The 17491-nt window shown below is 54.9% G+C and overlaps 1 protein-coding gene across 6 annotated transcripts in view; it reads left to right on the top strand.

The window, feature by feature from the left end:
- Positions 1-17491, top strand: part of IGSF9B (immunoglobulin superfamily member 9B) — a 49729-nt gene that overhangs the window by 24113 nt on the left and 8125 nt on the right. For 2 of the 6 annotated variants that reach the window (XM_059185398.1, XM_059185407.1), the window contains exons 9-20: positions 181-321; positions 405-521; positions 799-949; positions 2052-2175; positions 4548-4723; positions 5750-5976; positions 6866-6950; positions 9290-9451; positions 9826-9871; positions 10448-12097; positions 12762-12851; positions 13598-13643. In XM_059185398.1, coding sequence (XP_059041381.1) covers positions 181-321; positions 405-521; positions 799-949; positions 2052-2175; positions 4548-4723; positions 5750-5976; positions 6866-6950; positions 9290-9451; positions 9826-9871; positions 10448-12097; positions 12762-12851; positions 13598-13643 — 3015 coding nt within the window. The remainder of the gene's footprint in view (positions 1-180; positions 322-404; positions 522-798; positions 950-2051; positions 2176-4547; positions 4724-5749; positions 5977-6865; positions 6951-9289; positions 9452-9825; positions 9872-10447; positions 12098-12761; positions 12852-13597; positions 13644-17491) is intronic. The other 4 variants (XM_059185416.1, XM_059185425.1, XM_059185379.1 and 1 more) reach the window with 3 other exon arrangements.

Here is a 17491-nt window from a genome sequence, read left to right as displayed (position 1 = left end):
TGGGGGGTCTGCAGTCTGGTGCAGCTTCTGCCATTCTCCCAGGACACGTAGACAGCCCCTGCCCTAGACTAGCTGGTGCTTTGCCCAGGCCTGCCAACTGAGGTCTGGCCTGGTGGAAGCCAGGACTGAGCTTCTGCCCCCTGACCGTTGCTCCCTGCTCTGCTGTCTGTGCTCCGGCAGAACCTGGGTTGGACCTTGATGGAGGATGGCTCCATTCGGATTGAGGAGGCCACAGAGGAGGCTCTTGGCACTTACACCTGTGTGCCTTACAACACCTTGGGGACCATGGGCCAGTCTGCTCCCGCACGGCTTGTCCTGAAGGTGAGGCCTGGGGCTGAGAGAGGCCCCTGTGGGAGTGGACACCCCAAACCCTCGACTTCATGGCTTTGCTGTGGTCTCCCTAGGATCCCCCGTATTTTACGGTGCTACCAGGCTGGGAATATAGGCAGGAGGCTGGCCGGGAGCTGCTCATTCCCTGCGCTGCTGCAGGGGACCCTTTCCCTGTCATCACGTGGAGAAAGGTACCTCTGGGTTCTGGAGCTCCTGGGAAGTGTGGCGGATGGGCAAGACCTGTGGTGGCTCTGTTCTAACAGAGCCAGGTGCTGAGTAGCAGGGCTGACTTCTAGAGTGATGGGCCCTCTGGAGGAGGGGCGGTGGGGGTGCAGGCCTAGTGCTCGGGTTCTGTTCTCCTGTTCTTGGCCTTCTGATGTGTTGGTGGCTTCTCTTCTTCCCTGTCGACCTGGTTCCTCCTTTGCCATCCTGCTCCCACCTTCCTCTTTGCCCCCTTTTTTGGCCAAGGTAGGGAAGCCCAGCAGAAGCAAGCACAATGCCCTGCCCAGCGGGAGTCTCCAGTTCCGAGCCCTGAGTAAGGAGGACCACGGGGAGTGGGAGTGCATCGCCACCAACGTGGTCACCAGCATCACTGCCAGTACCCACCTGACCGTCATTGGTACGGGGGCTGTGGGCAGGAGGGCTGTGGTCTGGGTGCTGGGCACTGTCCACCCTTTCTGGGCATCTTTCCTGAATCAGCCCACCCCTGAGCCCGGAGCCTGCCCTGTGTAGCCCTAGCCCTCTGTAACACCCTGCCTAAGGGAAGGTGACATGGGGCCTGTCCCGGGGAGGTCTTTTTCTGGCAGAATGTCCCCAGCAACACTGCCACGCAGAAATGGGGCAGGTGTGTGGGCAGGAGCAACTGCTCAGAGGTTTGTGTCTAGGGCCTAGAAGGGGAGCTGGAAGAATGGAATGAGGGGGATCCGGGAGGGGACCTGTGCGCTGAGCTCCATAGGCTGGGCCTGGCATGGAGGTTCCTGGCGTTCCCATTTCCTGGGATGCCAGGCATTATGATTCCACTTCTTCTGCCTGAGGTGTGTGTCCCTATGACCTCAACTTGTACCATTGTAGCCTGCCTCTCTGGGGACTGACAGCCAGTTGTAAGAGTGACCAGCACTTTTCAGCGTTTACCACCAGTTTTAGGCTCTATACCAAGTGGTGCCCCATCATTTATAACCTATGAGGTGAGAACTGGTAAGACCCCAGTGTACATCCATTTGAAACGAAGGCTGGCGTGGATCACACACCTCTCCGAGCATCGCTGATGTGCTGGATCCAGGACTCGAACCCAAGCTGAAGTTCTTAACAGTTGTGTTGTGCTGCCTCTCACTTTGATGTTTGGGAGAAATATGGCTATCTCATGAGGCCAGAGAACTTTACAGGACAGGGGCTTTTTGGCTTTGCCTGTGACCTTCAGGGAGAGTGTCTCTGTGTTTGCCAGGGGAGCACAGGACTTTGGCCTGGGGTGACAAAGGTTCTGGATTCCCTTTGGCCATATTCCTGATGCTCACGCCATGTCTTGCTAGAAGGACTGGACGGCACAGGGGGACGGGTTTCCTTCTACAGCCCGACCGTGCAGGGCGTCTGCTCCTCCGAGCATCCCTCGCCCCTGAGCACTGCATTTGGGGCACTGCATTTTGCTACTGTGCAGTGCCACTGTGGGTGCCCAGCTCCCTGGGCCCAGTTCATTTCAGTCTGAGAGGACTTCACTTGGTCTCCAGGCACCAGCCCCCATGCCCCGGGCAGTGTCCGGGTCCAGGTCTCCATGACAACTGCCAACGTGTCCTGGGAGCCAGGCTATGATGGAGGATTCGAGCAGACATTCTCAGTTTGGTACGGACCTCTGTGAGTCACCCCCGCATGCTTTGCTCTCTGCTTCTCCCTCCCCCCAACCCCCGACTTCAGTCAGTCCCTAGGGTGGGTGGACGTTATGAGAAGGATATGTATGGTTCTTCGCCTGCTAGACCTCCAGGCAGCGAGGTGTGTTGACACAGTGACTAGGTCTTGTGGGGGAGGGGTGTATCTGTCTGAGGGATTTTGGGCGTTCTGCATTCCCAACCTGGAAGGTTTGGGATGCCAGTTCAGGTTGTTGTCTGAAGCGACCATCGCCCTCTGCAACTCTTCCTCAGCTTATCTCACGACCCCTTTTTGTGTCCTTCGTTCATGCTGCTTTTAGGTCCCTCTGTCCTCTGGAGTCTGAAGAGACTCCTAGACTTCAAGGTCATTGTGAAACAGCTCAGCCAGAAGTGTAGAATCTAATTTTTATTGTCACTTCCCCAGTGGTTCTGGGGAAGACACTGCTTTGAAGTGGTGTCTGCCTTCTGGCCTTGTCCTCAGCATTTCCATTTTCTGTAGGACCCTGTGTCTCTAGTATGTTTCTATCTCTGCTGTTAATTTGGCCAGATGTAGTGATTTGAGATCTTTGCCTGAGCCTCAGGGTAGGTAAGGGATCTCAAAGATGCATAAAATCAGGCTGAGGTCAGGAGGCACAGAAAAGGTAGAGAGAGGAACCATAGCTGACCTCCTTCTCATTCCCCAAGGATTTCTCTTCCCACATATTCCTGTCCTGAGCCAGGAACTGGCCACCTGCAGCGTGGGACATCCTTGAGCAGGAAGGATGAGTCCTCCCACTTCCTCCTTTTCAGACCTGCCTCATCTGGGTGTGTATTCCCAGTCAGGCTCAACCAGAGCCTGGGAAGGAGGAAACATCCCTGCAGAGGGCGACTGGTGGAAATTCAGGGAGAACCCTTGGTATGCTTCTCAAAAGCAAGGGAGTTTGAAAGGCAGCTGCCCTCTTTCCCGTCATGGTGATTTGGTGGCTATGTCCTGAATACATGAGGGGTTTTGAGTTCTGGAGAGACACACTGCATCTGGATGGTGAGCATGGAGAGCTCTCTGAGTTGCAACCAGAACATCCTCCAACGCTTATCTCTGGTCCTCCAGAGGAGGGGAGCAGTGGCGGCCTGGGGGAAGGGGGTGCTCCTGATAACCCTGCCAGGGGACCACTGCAAGAATCTTGGTGCTGCCGGGTGGCTGTGTGTTCAGGGAAGTGCATTTGGCATGGCCAAGCCAACTTCGGGGATGTCCGAGTGGCAGGTCTGGGCCTAGACCGGGGTCTCCCTCACTGCTTGCGGTCCTGCTCCACGCTGCTGCTCATTTGCACCGCTTTATTACACTTTGCTCACTTGCTTTGGTGCCCGGGGCTGGGTTGGGGGTACGGGTGGTTGTGAAGTTTGGGGAGGTCTCCTTCCCTCTCATTTTGATTGCCTGACTCTCCCAGTACTGACTCAGACATTTGGCACCAGCTTCTTTCTTGCTGTGCTTTCTGCTGCCTTGGCTCAAACTTCTGAGCATTCATGGTAGTGAGCCTTTAAACAGAGAGGGAACCCGGTGGGCGGGCGTCCGCCAAGTTACAGCTTGAGCTCAGGGCTGCAAGAAGAAAGCTGCCCAGGGTCTAAGTCTCCTAGGCTGATGTCTCCCCCCTGTGGTGATGCAGGGACACTGCACCTATAGATCCCGGCCTCAGTGCCTGCGGAGAGTTAGGTGGGCAGTATAGAACAAGGCCTAACCTTCACTCCTAGTTTCAGGGTTCTCCACGCACAGTGTGACCTTCCCCTTGATGGTGAGTTCTAACCATTGAGGCCTTAAGGACTGTGGTCCTCACTGGGGAAGCCCCTGGTTATTTTTATCATATACCCTAGACTTCCTCAGAAGACTCAAAGCTGGTTGGACAGAGTGAGCCCTCTGGGTTACTTGACATCCCACTTTTGGCTGTCCTGGAGAGGGTGTGCAGCTGAGGTCACCTGGGTTCTTTCCCTATAGGGTCTGCCATTGCTGAGTTGCTCATCCTCACCTTCCCATGATGGTACCTGCCTTGTTCCGTGTGTCCTGACTCTCTCAAGGCAGAGCTGCTCTCAGGGTTGTGACCAGGGTGAGATTCTCCCAGAATGCACTTGGTGGTTTGACCAGAATCTTGGGCGTCACTTCTACCTAAGGGTTCCTCTTAGCAGAGGAGGTATCAGCAGCGGCTGGCAATGTGGCACAGCCGAAGTTGGGTAGGTCATCCCACCTTGGTCATTACCTCTTTCTGTCCTAAAACCTGGGAAGGCCAGGTCTGCCCACTGCCACCTCCTTGAGGACCTTGCATGTACTCTTGTGTCTCCACTGTAACCCACCCCACCCCCTTGTCCCCGATCCTCTCTCTTTCTTTTGGCCAGGATGAAGCGGGCACAGTTTGGGCCCCATGACTGGCTGTCTTTGCCAGTGCCGCCGGGACCCAACTGGTTGCTAGTGGACACCCTGGAGCCTGAGACAGCATACCAGTTCAGCGTCCTGGCCCAGAACAAGCTGGGAACGAGCGCCTTCAGTGAGGTGGTCACTGTGAACACTTTAGGTGAGGGCCCCGGGCCGGGATGTCTTGAGGATATTGCCTGGAGGAGCTGGGTAAGGATGGTAATGGTGGTGATGGTCCTAGCAGCTAACCTTACTGATTACTTCGTGCCTGACACCTTCCTATGTGCTTTACATAATCACGTCATTTGCTCTCCCAGGAAGGATTTGTCATACTGTTCTGTGGGGTTTGCCTGGACCATAGTGCCTTGTCCCACATCAGAGCACTTTTGGACAGATTGCTGTTAAGGAAGAGGCTCAGCATTTATCCTTCCTTGTTAAGCCACATGTTTGTATCTTCCTGTGGCTTCACAGGGCAGCCTGGAAATCCTTCTTCCTTCTGTGCTCTTACCAATTCTTTCCTCTGGCCCTTGGCCTCATTTGGTGGCCGGTGTGTGGCCAGTTCTCCCCGTTGAATCTCCTAGTCATGCCACCTCTTCCTTCCTGGACCCAGTGGCTCGCTCCATCCCACCTCGAGAGCAGCTGTGGACAAGTGGCACCCCTCTAGCCTGTTCCTGGATCCTTTACTGCCAACAAGGGGTGCAGCAGTGTTGGGATGTTTACCCCTACTCTGGAACTTTCCTCCCTGGCCCTGTTTTCCTACCTGGGCCAAGAAGGCAATTGAGAGTAGACTGAGCTAGGGGAAGGCATTCCTACTTCTTTAGAAGTAGATACATATTGTAGTATCTTCTTAAGATACTATCTTATCTAAAAGACTACATTTAATTCTTCCATCTTCCTCCCATGATTCCCCTTTGTTAGCTTTTTTTTTCCCCCTTTCCTTTTGAAGAACTCCATTCCCTCATCTATGTTTTTAGAAGTGCTCAGAAAGTAGGATCATGTGGGCCACTTCCCTTGGGTGAGGAGGGCTCTTTTATGTGACAGTCTTGTCCTGAAATGACTCATGCATGGGAATGTGATACGTTCTGAGGGGCACGTGCTGAGCCAGAAGACAGCATGTAGAGAGTTGAGGGAGCAGGGACCTCAGCACCACCATGTCCCTTCTCTCTCTCTTCCCTCTGTGCTGTAGCATTCCCTATCACAACTCCAGAACCCCTGGTGCTGGTTACCCCACCAAGGTGCCTCACAGCCAATCGGACCCAGCAGGGTGTGCTCCTGTCTTGGCTCCCCCCTGCCAATCACAGCTTTCCCATTGACCGCTACATCATGGAATACCGTGTCGGGGAACACTGGGAGATGTTAGATGGTGCCATCCCAGGCACTGATGGAGAGTTCTTTGCCAAGGATCTGTCACAGGTGAGGTGCCTAGGTTTCCCTGCTGCTATTCCCAAATCCTGAAAGTGACATGACTCTCTGGAGTCACCAGAAGCTTTGAGTGACCCGTGTCAGGTGTATGAGGCACAGCCATGTACTGCCGCCCCACACCAATTTCTTTATTCTCAGATCTGCTACCAAGATCTGGGATCTTCAGGTCATGGCAGCCAAGGTCCCACAGACTCAGGACCAGTGTGTGGCAACATGGGCTTTTATTGCTGTGAGGGCTTTTCCACATAAGCCGAGGCCAGGCAGGGCTGCTGAGGAGCCCTGAATATGTCACTAGACAGTTACCTTAGCTCCCTGCTAGCAGTCTAACTTGGGCTGGGCAAAGAATTTTCCAGAAGGGTAGTCTTCTAGCTTTGTCCAGGGAAGCACCCCTGCCTTAACAATTCAGAGTCCCCAGAGGAAGAGACATTATTTTTTTTTTTCTTAGCAGACCCTCTTTAAACTTTGATCTCTCTCTAGCTGGAGAGAGGAAGCAGCTTATTTCCTGGATATGGACAATCTCATCTGTCTTTCTGTCTTCCTTCCCTGGACACTCATTTAGTGGTAGAATTGGCTCATGGGGCCTCCTGAGAACCCATGTGTGCATCTCTTTCCAACTCTGCTTTCAGGAACTTCTAGTTGTAGATTGAAATCTGCCATGTTGGGAGTATTTTTACCATGGCAATTGGCAAATGCTACAGATCAGGGCTTTTTTTTTTTTTTTTTTTTTAAACTGAGAGCTGTTCATCGCTTCTGGTAGGCCACTGCCTTGGGTACACTGTAACATAAGAGATTGTTGCAGGGTGGGTAGGGGAGGGTCAGCAGTGGGTCATTTGCTGTCTCAGGTCCCTAGGCTGACAGGGTCTTGTCCTGGGGGCTGTAGGACACCTGGTACGAATTCCGGGTTCTGGCCGTCATGCAGGATCTGATCAGCGAACCCAGCAACATCGCCGGCATCTCCAGCACAGGTACTCGAAGTGAGGGGGGGGGGGGTGTCTCTTACAACTGTAGGATATCTCCAGCACAGATACTTGGCGGGGGGAGAGACAACTGTAGGGTGTCTCCAGCACAGGTACTTTGGAGGGGGAGTTCTTGTACAGCTGTAGGGTGTCTCCAGCACTGGTACTTGGGGGGGGGTTCCTTAAAACTATAGGGAGCCTCCAGCTTAGGTAAGGAGGAGGTTCTTTTACAGCTGTAGGGCATCTCCAGCACAGGTACTTTGAGGGGGGAGGTTCGTTCTCTTACAGTTCTAGGACATAAGAGCCATGTGGATGCCCTTTGGGAGAGAGCTAATATGGGGAGGGAGGCTGAAGTGGAAACAACTGAGAGCTCTGGTGGAGACTGAGTCTCGTCATTTCTCAAGGCCCTCCAACCCATCCTTCTTCTCCCTTGATGGACAGGATTTCTCCAACTATAGAGCTGTATTTATGACACTTTCTGTAAGATAGCCATAGGAAGAAATATAGCTAATCTTGTCATGATAGTAGTCATGAAGAACTTGATTTAAGTTCTTTTGTTATGAAATCCCTGTTTCCTCTAGTGCTATCCTCTGTAATGGACTGGGGCGGTGAATTGGAGAGACAACAGGTCAGCACATATTTGTTGAAGGCCTATTATAAGACTGCTTTATAATTATGGTGGTTTTATTTGGAAAATTGCTGTTTGGTGTTGTTTCCTCCACTCCTTCGTCTCCCTAGATTTTTTTCAGGCTAAATAAAGCCAACTCCCTAGCATTTTCCCCATTTATCTTTCTTTCTCTTGGCCCTGGTCCCATTTCTACACATCTTTCTCTAGCTACAGTTCCTGAAACATAGCAGAGCCCCTCCCTCGCCCAGTGAAGTGGCTCCCTTGGTATGGGAAGAGGCTTTTGCTTAGTGATTAAGCAATGGCACCATTTCCATGGGCAGTGAAGGACCTCTGGGACCAGTTGACAAGGAGCTTGGCCAAGAAGCTCATGCAGCAGGACTTCGAGCTACAGAAGCACCAGGGCAGGCAGACTTGGGGAAGGACAGGGGAGGTTCTAAGTGACACCACAGCACTGGGGCCATAGGGTGTGACTTCTGCCTTATGTTAGACACCATGGCACCCTTGGCTTTTGTCTCTTTCTTTCTTCTTTCCTCCTTCCTTCCTTCCTTCCCTCCCTCCCTCTCTCCCTTCTCCTTTTTATTATGAAAATACCCTGTCTTGGCTTGCCTCCATGTAGGGGACTCAGAGAGGAGCAGCAGGGAACAGAGCTTACAGTCAAGGCTAGAATAGAAGACTTGAGGGTTTTCATCAGTGAACTGTTCTGTGTTCAGTGGCTTTATGCCTGGCACCAAAAGGAAGCCCACATACTGGGAAGACTCCCCACGGGTGAATGAAGGCACAGCAACCTCAGCCTCCTGTCCCTAAGCTCCTCCATTACCAAAGGCTATAACATTCCATTTGCCTACTCAACTCATAAACATGATTTGGGTTATTTTCATCCATTGTTATTTTCAGCAGAATGATGAGCTCTGGCCAAATTTATCAGAATCCACAGAATCCACAACTTTATCAGAATCCACAGAATCCAAATTTATCAGAATCCACAGAATCTCTGGCCAAATGAAGTTGGACCTATGTTGAATGTCTCTGCTGGCTCTAGCATTCTGAACCCGGGACGACCCGGACGTGCTCACCCTCCCTGTAGGAATTGCTCAGCTGTGCTGTAAGGACTTAGAAATGGATGGATCTGAATTCTGTAGTCACAACCTCTTCTCTCTGCTGTAGTATTTTACTTTCAAGGTGTCTCCACAGTAGGCTCTAATTTTGTCGAGATGGCATGGCAGAAGGCAGCAAATCCCCAGCAGGAGACCAGAGTTACAGTCTTGTACAGGAACTGATGGGCAATATTTATGCCAACAAGTTGCTCAAATTCTGCCAGCGACGGTTTCTGTACCTTAGGGAATGAAAGCAATAGCATGTGCTCTGTTGGCCTCATACAAGGGTGTCTGGTAGTATGCATGAGAGCCCTTTACAAAAAGCACTAGCCAAGTAGACATAATTATGGAAATTATTACTGCTATGGGGTAAGATACAGATGTGATTCCTTCTTCCTAAGCTCTGTAGCAATCACTTGACTTCCGTAAACTAGTCTCTTCTCTCTCTTCCCCCTCTATCCAAACCTCTCCAAGTGCTAGAGTTGAGCACAGATCCCGAGCCTTAACATTATCTGTTCTGCAGAGGTAGGGAAAAGTACGTGGGGGCTAGGTGTCAGAGCAGGTGGGGGCTTTTATAGGAGGGAGGCAGGGGAGGAGTCATGCGTGTTCCTCGCAACCCCCTACAGACATCTTCCCACAGCCGGACCTGACCGATGACGGGCTAGCTCGGCCTGTGTTGGCTGGAATCGTAGCTACCATCTGCTTCTTGGCAGCTGCCATCCTGTTCAGCACCCTGGCCGCCTGCTTTGTCAACAAGCAGCGCAAGCGTAAGCTCAAGCGCAAAAAAGGTGGGTGTCTGCCCCCACCGCCCTGCTCTACCTGGCCCAGCTCCAAATGCTCCCTGTTGGAAGAGATGGCCCACTTTTAGCATGGGTCCCCTTGAAAACAGGGAAATGGGGTCTTATGGGTGGAATCGCCAGTGGGACTTGATCTGGAAGAGGGAGTAAGGAAGAAGGATGCTGGGGAGGGAGTGAGGGGCCAGAATGGGCGAGAGGACACATGTAGTGGTGGTGAGCCCAGGGCTGGGGACTGGCCCCAGAGATACCAAGCATTGGAAGGAGCGGCTCCCCTCTGTGGCTTTGCTCCGGGACCTGTGGACGCCTGAGACGAGTTTGGGGTCTCTGGCCTCAGTAGGCTCTCCTCCCCTTCTTCTTCCTTCCAGATCCTCCACTCTCCATTACTCACTGCAGAAAGAGCCTGGAGTCTCCGTAAGTGCCTCTGCTGTGCTAGTGTGTGGGCAGAGGTGCAGGGTGGACACAGGCAGGTGGTTGGCCCCGCTCAGCCCCTCGAAACTATTTGTTTTCCGCGGATCTGCGTGGTATTTTTAAGTTGGCCACGTGCACCGAGGGAGCAGTAGTGTGGACAGTCCAAATTAGTGGGCAATCCATTTCTTTTTAGCTTTGGAATGGGTTTCTGTGATGTTTTTTCCATCCTAATGGATGTGCCTTCCTAGTGTGTTTCACTTAAGTTGGTACGAAGGTGGGGTTGCCTTTCTTGAGCACGCTGGGAATGAAGTTAGGGGTGCAACTAGACAGAGTGGGGCAGACAGGAAGGACAGGGCAGAATGAAAGCAGAAATGCGGGTGTTCATTCAGAAATGGCCGGGACATATCTAGACAGCGGAGCGTTGAGCAAAGTATTTCCCGCCAAAATATGCGGCCCATCTGCATCCCTTTTTTTGAGTATTGTCTTAAGTGTTTGTGGTGGTCCGTTAAGAGGAGAAAAAGAAGTGGAGGAGCAGGCGTTTCCCACCTCATGCTCCTGCTCCTTCACTCACCCCTACAGCTTGTCCTCTGGCAAGGTGAGCCCCGAGAGCATCCGCACACTCCGGGCCCCGTCGGAGTCCTCCGATGACCAAGGCCAGCCGGCAGCCAAGAGGATGCTGAGTCCCACCCGGGAGAAGGAGCTGTCATTGTACAAGAAGACCAAGAGGGCCATCAGTAGCAAGAAGTACAGTGTGGCCAAGGCCGAGGCCGAGGCTGAGGCCACGACGCCCATCGAGCTCATCAGCAGAGGCCCCGATGGCCGCTTCGTGATGGATCCGTCCGAGATGGAGCCCTCGATGAAGAGCAGGCGCATTGAGGGCTTCCCCTTTGCCGAGGAGACGGACATGTACCCCGAGTTCCGCCAGTCGGATGAGGAGAACGAGGACCCGCTGGTGCCCACATCTGTGGCTGCCCTGAAGTCCCAGCTGACTCCTCTGTCGTCCAGCCAGGAGTCCTACCTGCCACCACCAGCATACAGCCCTCGGTTCCAGCCCCGTGGGTTGGAGGGCCCCGGCGGCCTGGAAGGTCGGCTCCAGGCCACAGGCCAGGCCAGACCCCCCGCCCCCCGGCCCTTCCACCATGCCCAGTATTATGGGTACCTCAGCAGCAGCAGCCCTGGGGAGGTGGAGCCGCCGCCCTTCTACATGCCAGAAGTGGGCAGCCCCTTGAGCTCGGTCATGTCCTCCCCACCCCTGCACACTGAGGGGCCTTTCGGCCACCCCACCATTCCTGAGGAAAACGGAGAGAATGCTTCCAACAGCACGCTGCCCTTGACTCAGACACCCACAGGAGGGCGCTCCCCTGAGCCCTGGGGCCGACCAGAATTCCCCTTTGGGGGCCTGGAAACCCCGGCCATGATGTTTCCCCACCAGCTGCACCCCTGTGATGTAGCCGAGAGTCTGCAGCCCAAGGCCTGCCTCCCCCGAGGACTGCCCCCCACCTCCCTGCAGGTGCCCGCGGCCTACCCAGGCATCCTGTCTCTGGAGGCGCCAAAGGGTTGGGCAGGCAAATCGCCGGGCAGAGGCCCCGTCCCAGTGCCCACCTCCGCTAAGTGGCAGGACAGACCTATGCAACCTCTGGTGAGCCAAGGGCAGCTAAGACATACCAGCCAAGGTATGGGCATCCCCGTGTTGCCTTACCCCGAGCCGGCCGAGCCCGGGGGGCACAGCGGCCCCAGCACATTTGGCCTGGATACCCGGTGGTACGAGCCCCAGCCCCGGCCCCGGCCCAGCCCCCGGCAGGCCAGGCGCGCCGAGCCCAGTTTACATCAAGTGGTGCTACAGCCCTCCCGGCTCTCGCCTCTGACCCAAAGCCCCCTCAGCTCCCGCACCGGCTCCCCTGAGCTTGCCGCCCGGGCCCGGCCTCGCCCGGGCCTCCTGCAGCAGGCAGAGATGTCGGAGATCACCCTGCAGCCGCCGGCCGCTGTCAGCTTCTCTCGCAAATCCACGCCATCCACGGGCTCCCCTTCCCAGAGCAGCCGCAGCGGGAGCCCCAGCTACCGGCCCACCATGGGCTTCACCACGCTGGCCACAGGCTACCCTTCCCCTCCGCCAGGCCCTGCAGGGCCTGCGGACAACCTGGATGTGTTTGGACAGACGCCTTCCCCTCGAAGGATGGGGGAGGAACTGCTCAGACCAGAGCCCCCCCCACCGCCATTACCTACTTCAGGGTGAGTGTGAGCTGGTTTCTCCTGCCCACCTCCACCTGGTCATCTTCTACCCCCCATTCCTTACCCACCCTCCGCCCCTTCCATCAACCCAAATGACAGGGCTTGTCTGGACATGCTGCAGCATCCCTTCGGGAGAGTTCTGGTCCTGGCATCAGCGGGGTGTGGACATGGGGTTGAGGGTGGGGCTTACCTGCCCAGGTACCCTGCCAGGAGCATGAGGGAGCCTCTCCACCCAGCCCAGAGCTCCCAGGAGGCCCCCAGGGTGATGGGGGAGTAGACGCACATGGGCGGGGGGTTGGGGGGAGTGTGATGTGTCTGAGGGAGAGGTCACCTCAGTTACTCTTGCAATGTAGGGCTCTCTACATCCCTGTGATCCTGGCTTTGGGTGATTCCAGGGTTTACCCAGAGACCTTGTATCCAGCCTCCTTTTCTTTCCCGGCCCATCCTCCCTGCTAGGCAGGACCCTGAAGCCTGATTTCCCTGGACCACCAGGCCTGGGGCTCCTCTTCCCAATCTCCTGGCCTTAGCAGCCTAGTGAGTGGGGTCCCCCCCACCCAACAAACTCTCCAGGGGGCACATCCTGGAGGCTGGGAGAGCAAAATCTCAGGCCTGTGAACTGTGATCCTGGAGCCACATACCCTACCCCAACCTGTGTGCCTCGCAGGAAGCTGCAGACAGACAGACAGACAGACAAGCTCCTGCGATCAGCCTGCCTGAGAGAGCACACTCTAAACTGTAGCAGCTGGTATTCCAGGTACCAGAGTCAGCCTGGACGCCCGTCTGTGCCTCTTTTTCTCTCGTCTTTCTTCCCCTGTCCCCCTCTCCCCTCCACCCCTCTCCCTTCCTTCCTTCTCAAGTCTGGCTTTCTGTCTGTCTTTCTTCCTCCTCGATCTTCTTGGGGTTGGCCCGACTGGCTCCGAAGGGTTTGCAAAGTCTCCGTAGGGCCCCCTGGTCCCTCCTGCCCTCCCTCCCTTTCTCTCTCTCTCTGGTTCCGTCCTTTGGTCTCTCTTCTTGATGTGGCCGCCTGTGCAGGGGAGCAGAGTGTTTCAGAGGAGGCTGGCCTGGTCTTAGGCAGGATGGGAGGCGGTTGGAGAGGAGGGAGCCCAGCGCCCTTCCCTTGCCCCAGGCACTCCCACCCTCTCCGGTACCTGGAAGTACGGGTTCTCCTCCCACTGCCCCTGCTCCTGGCAGGCGGAGAAGGTGGCGGAGAGCTCTAGCTAGGACGCCCGGCGTGGCGCGCCCACGGGACCCCGTGCCTCCGTCTGTGCAGGAGGTGCTGTGCGCCGCAGCCCTGTCGTCTGTGCTTTGTGCAGCGCTCATCTGCCTCGTCCATCGTGCCGTCTGGTTCTCTGTCTCTCTCCTCTCCTTCCCCTCACCCCATTCTCTGGCCTCGCTTGTGGTTCTCTGGCCCCCGTGCTCCTCCCCTCCTCCCCTCTGGGTGTGCGTGGGTGGTTCCCCCACGCCCGTGTTGATAACTGCTTTGTTTCTGATTGATCTCAGCTATCTGGGCAGTGTTGTCGAGACAAGCCTCTCCTCAGCTCAATAGGTAAGGGAGCTCCGCGGCTGGGGCGGGGCGGGGGGCGGACAGGCGGACGGGGCTTCCGCAGGGCCATCGCTTCCTTTACAGGGGAATCCAAACCATGTCCCCTCACCCCCTCTGTGGGCGGCAGCCTCCGCTGCTCTGGACCCCACGGCTTCTGGGTTCCCCACATCATGCTGCTCCCACAGCCTCACCAGGCCACGCTCGGGCACTGCCTAGCTGCAGCTTCTGACTCCCACCTCACATGCCAAGCCTCTCCCAGAGCCTCCCTGCAGTTTTCCTCACTTGGACCCCTGCTGCCCACACACCCAGGGCCTCCCACAGAAGCCCCCTGGGACCCTGCATGCACCCTGAGGGGCTAGAATGCCTAAGAGCCGCTTTGCATCTCTGCACCTCTGGAAACATCAGGCCACACTTAGATCCAGAACCACCCCTGCTTGCCCTGGTTTCCCAGCAACCTCAGGCAGCGTCCACCACCCCTCCCCAGTTCCATGCTAGTCCCCCAGAGACTCAGATCTTCCTCTGGGGTTGCTGGTCCCTCACAGCCTTCTTGAGATCTTTCTAATCTCAAGGAACACACGGTGTGGCCCAGCTCCTTCCCTCAACTGGCAACTCCTTCCCTCAGCTGGGTCATCCTCAGGACCAGGTCACCTGTAGTCCTGTGAGGGCAAGGGCAGGGGACTGTCACCATGTCTCATGTCCCTTGCCTTCGGTAGCCTGTTCTTGGTTGTTACAGGACTGAGATGTGGACCTCGCCCTCAGGTCCAAATTGCTTTCAAGATCCCTGTAGTAGCCACTCCTGATCTCCTTGGGTCACAGCTCTGGGGTCTTGGGAGGAGAGTCCCAGGGGTAGAGGACAGGCTTCCCCCGTGGCAGGAGGAAGCTGAGCAGTGAAGCGCTGTGCTCTTTCCTCTGCTCTCCACAGAGGTTGGTCCTCTTCTGGTGTTCTTCCAGGTGGAGGTCTCAGGAACTTGGGCAGTTTAGACGGTTATCAAGTCTCTTTAAGAGGCTTAGGGTCACCCGAGACTGACTGTCTTTCTGGTGACTAAGATGCTTCTTTTTGCCATGGACACCATTGCCTGTGCCTCTGGGAACAAGCAGAGTGGGAACAGGAGGGCTTCCTGGCTTCTCTAGGTGAGAAGCATCTGCATCCCTTGCACACCTAGAAATGTCAAGGGAGGCTGACTATCCTAACTCAGGACTGTAAGGCTTCGGTCAGAAAAGTGGCCTCCCAGAAGAAGGATTGGACTGCTTTGCCATTTCTTTATGATCTGCAGCTATAAACTCGTTAACAGCCAGGAGGCCGTGGGATTGTGTCTGAGGCTAGTTGGGTACCACACTGCGGCCATTAGCACTGGAGAGCAGGGAGGGTATCAGGAGTTATGGGCCTACCTTCTTGAGGGGCCTCCTCTGGCCTCCTGGGTGCATGCTCCAGAGTGACAATGACTGGGCCATCCCGCACCTTCCTGCTCTCCCTCCCTGAACCCCAGTTAGGACCCTTCTCTCACCCCCAGAGAGGTGATAGCTACAGCACCAGCTGTTACTCCACTCCTGGAAAGTGCCTGGACCCCCATTCCCCGTTGTTACCGCCACTCCCCTCACCAGTCATTGACCCCTCCCTGCACAACCTCCCCACTGCACCAGATCTGAGAGCTGAGCTATCATATTCTCCCTGCTGTGGCAAATCCAGAAACCAAGGGCAGTGATGAGGGCGAATTGGTTCCTTGGGGGCCTGGCCAGCATCCCCAGCCTAGGAGAATTAAGTGCTCCCTGCAGCCTTGGAGTTAGACCTTGATGGTGCTGGGCAGCAAGAGCCACCGCTCACTCCCGCTTGCTGAGAGCCTCCCCCGGGCGCAGTAGCTGCTGGGGCCATTGGGAGGCGTCAGGCTCCTCTTCAGACGCTGTCTTCATGCTGCTCCTTTGCATGTGTCTCCACTTGGTCTTGCTTGGAGAAGGTGTGACACGTCTTGTCTACGTTCGTTCTTGCTCTGTTCCTGTTTCCTTCAGTCTCTCTCCTGTTCCTTCTCCCCTGTACCTGCAGTGGTCTTCCCGCCTCTCCTCCTTTCTCTCTCCCCTTTTTCTCCTCTTGCCAACTCCCATCTCAGAGTGGGGAGTTGTATTGCGTGGACCAGCCCTTTCTGGGGCCCGCTGGGAGGCCGGTGGTTTTCTCGGCTTCCTGTCTCAATACCAGGAGCAGCCCTCTTCTCACCTCCCCCCTCAAGCCCCCTCTCCTGTTAGTGCCAACCTTGGCCTCTCTAATCAGGTGGGTCTGGAAGGGTGAATGGGGCCCCCATTTTACTGGGTGGACTGTAGGAAGGAGCTCCCATTTGGAAACAAGAGTCTCCCAAGCACTGAGGCCAAACACTGGGTTTGTCCCCTGATCCCACTGGAGAAGGTTGCCCTCTGTCATTACTGCTGGGTGGGAGCTGACCTCTGCAATCCTGGCTTTCTGTTTTATAAGTGGAGAGTGGGGAGACCTTTTTCCCGGCCATGCCTTATATACAAGTGGATGTCCTCATCTACCCTCCATGGTCTAAGGTCAGGTGAGCAGAGTCTGCTGTCAGGCAGTTATGAAGAGGAGAAAAACACTCCTTAAATCACTGCCTCTGCCTGCTGACTGGGGACAGCCGACAAATGTTGGAGTGGTCAGCAATTAGGCCAGTAAGAGCAGGAACTGTCCAGTGGATTCTGACTTCTCTGACCTGTGGTTTGCCTATTTTTTGAACCTTTTTGTCTGTGTTTTTTCTCCACTATCCTAGGTAAGCAGAGAGCTAAGCAGCCAAGGCCCTGGGCTAAATGGTTGTGATTTGGGTCTTGTATGGATTTTATGAAAACAGACAGAGAGAGAGAGAGTAAATTCCAGGCAGTTTTTGGTAGTTCTGAACTGCAGAGAAGCATCGCTGGGACAGAGAACTGGGGTTCACGGGGAACTCCATATGACATGGAAGATCCAGAAAAACCTCTGGGCCTTTAGGCCTCATACTCTGACTTCCTGTGAGGAGGAAAGCGCCAGTTTGCTGGATTCCTGTATACTTTAGAAGAATTGAATTTGATTGGGAAGAGAACAGTGACCTCCATTTCTTAGAGAGCCCAGGTTTGGATGCTTTTCTAACAGGGTAACCTGCTGGTCAACCTCGGATTCTCTTACCAACTTTATTCCAGGGATAGGATGAAGTTGCTTAACCCATGCTTTCCACTGTCTGACAGACAGCAGCATCAAAAGCTTCATTATCTGATAGGTCACTGTGGGCTTGATATTGACTGGGGACATGGTCACCCTTCCTAGAAAAGAGAGGCAATTTGATTCCAAAGGGCTTAACATGCTGCAGGTAAAGTCTGTTGGGCCCTGTTTCACGTGTCTTTTCTGTATCATTTGCTAAAAATAAAGATCCATTTTTGCCCCCTCACCCACCCCGTCCTTCCAGACATTTGCTTTTATATTTTTCTCTCCTGCATCGGTGGAGTGTCTTGGTGCCTCCAGGAGCCTTCTGTCATGTTTCTGTGTTTGAGCACTGAGCCCAAGTGAAAACAGGTGAACAGCAGGTGTCCTGGAAGGGCTGGCGCTTGGCTGTTTCACAAGGGAAAATTGGCTTTTCCTCCTCCATGGATCATTACTGTTTGGGAATTTTCGCCTGAAGATATAACTTCAGCCAGCGTTTTCCCATCCCTGGTCTGTCTTACTCTGGCCGTGCCACCGGAGCAGAGAATGTCCGGGACTACTGCGGCACGGCGGAGTGACCTACCGCTCAGGTGAAGTGTGGGAACTCTGTTTTCTTCTAGAGAGCCTCTGGACCATTTTCCTTGAGGAGGAAGTTGGAAGAGCAGTTTAGCCTGATGTTGAGAGTCCTGTCTCT

This window comes from Mustela lutreola, chromosome 1 (genome assembly GCF_030435805.1).
Source record: "Mustela lutreola isolate mMusLut2 chromosome 1, mMusLut2.pri, whole genome shotgun sequence".
Classification (NCBI taxonomy): Eukaryota; Metazoa; Chordata; class Mammalia; order Carnivora; family Mustelidae; genus Mustela; species Mustela lutreola.
Note: the sequence above shows the minus strand (reverse complement) of the source record. Positions and strands in the feature narration are given on the sequence as shown.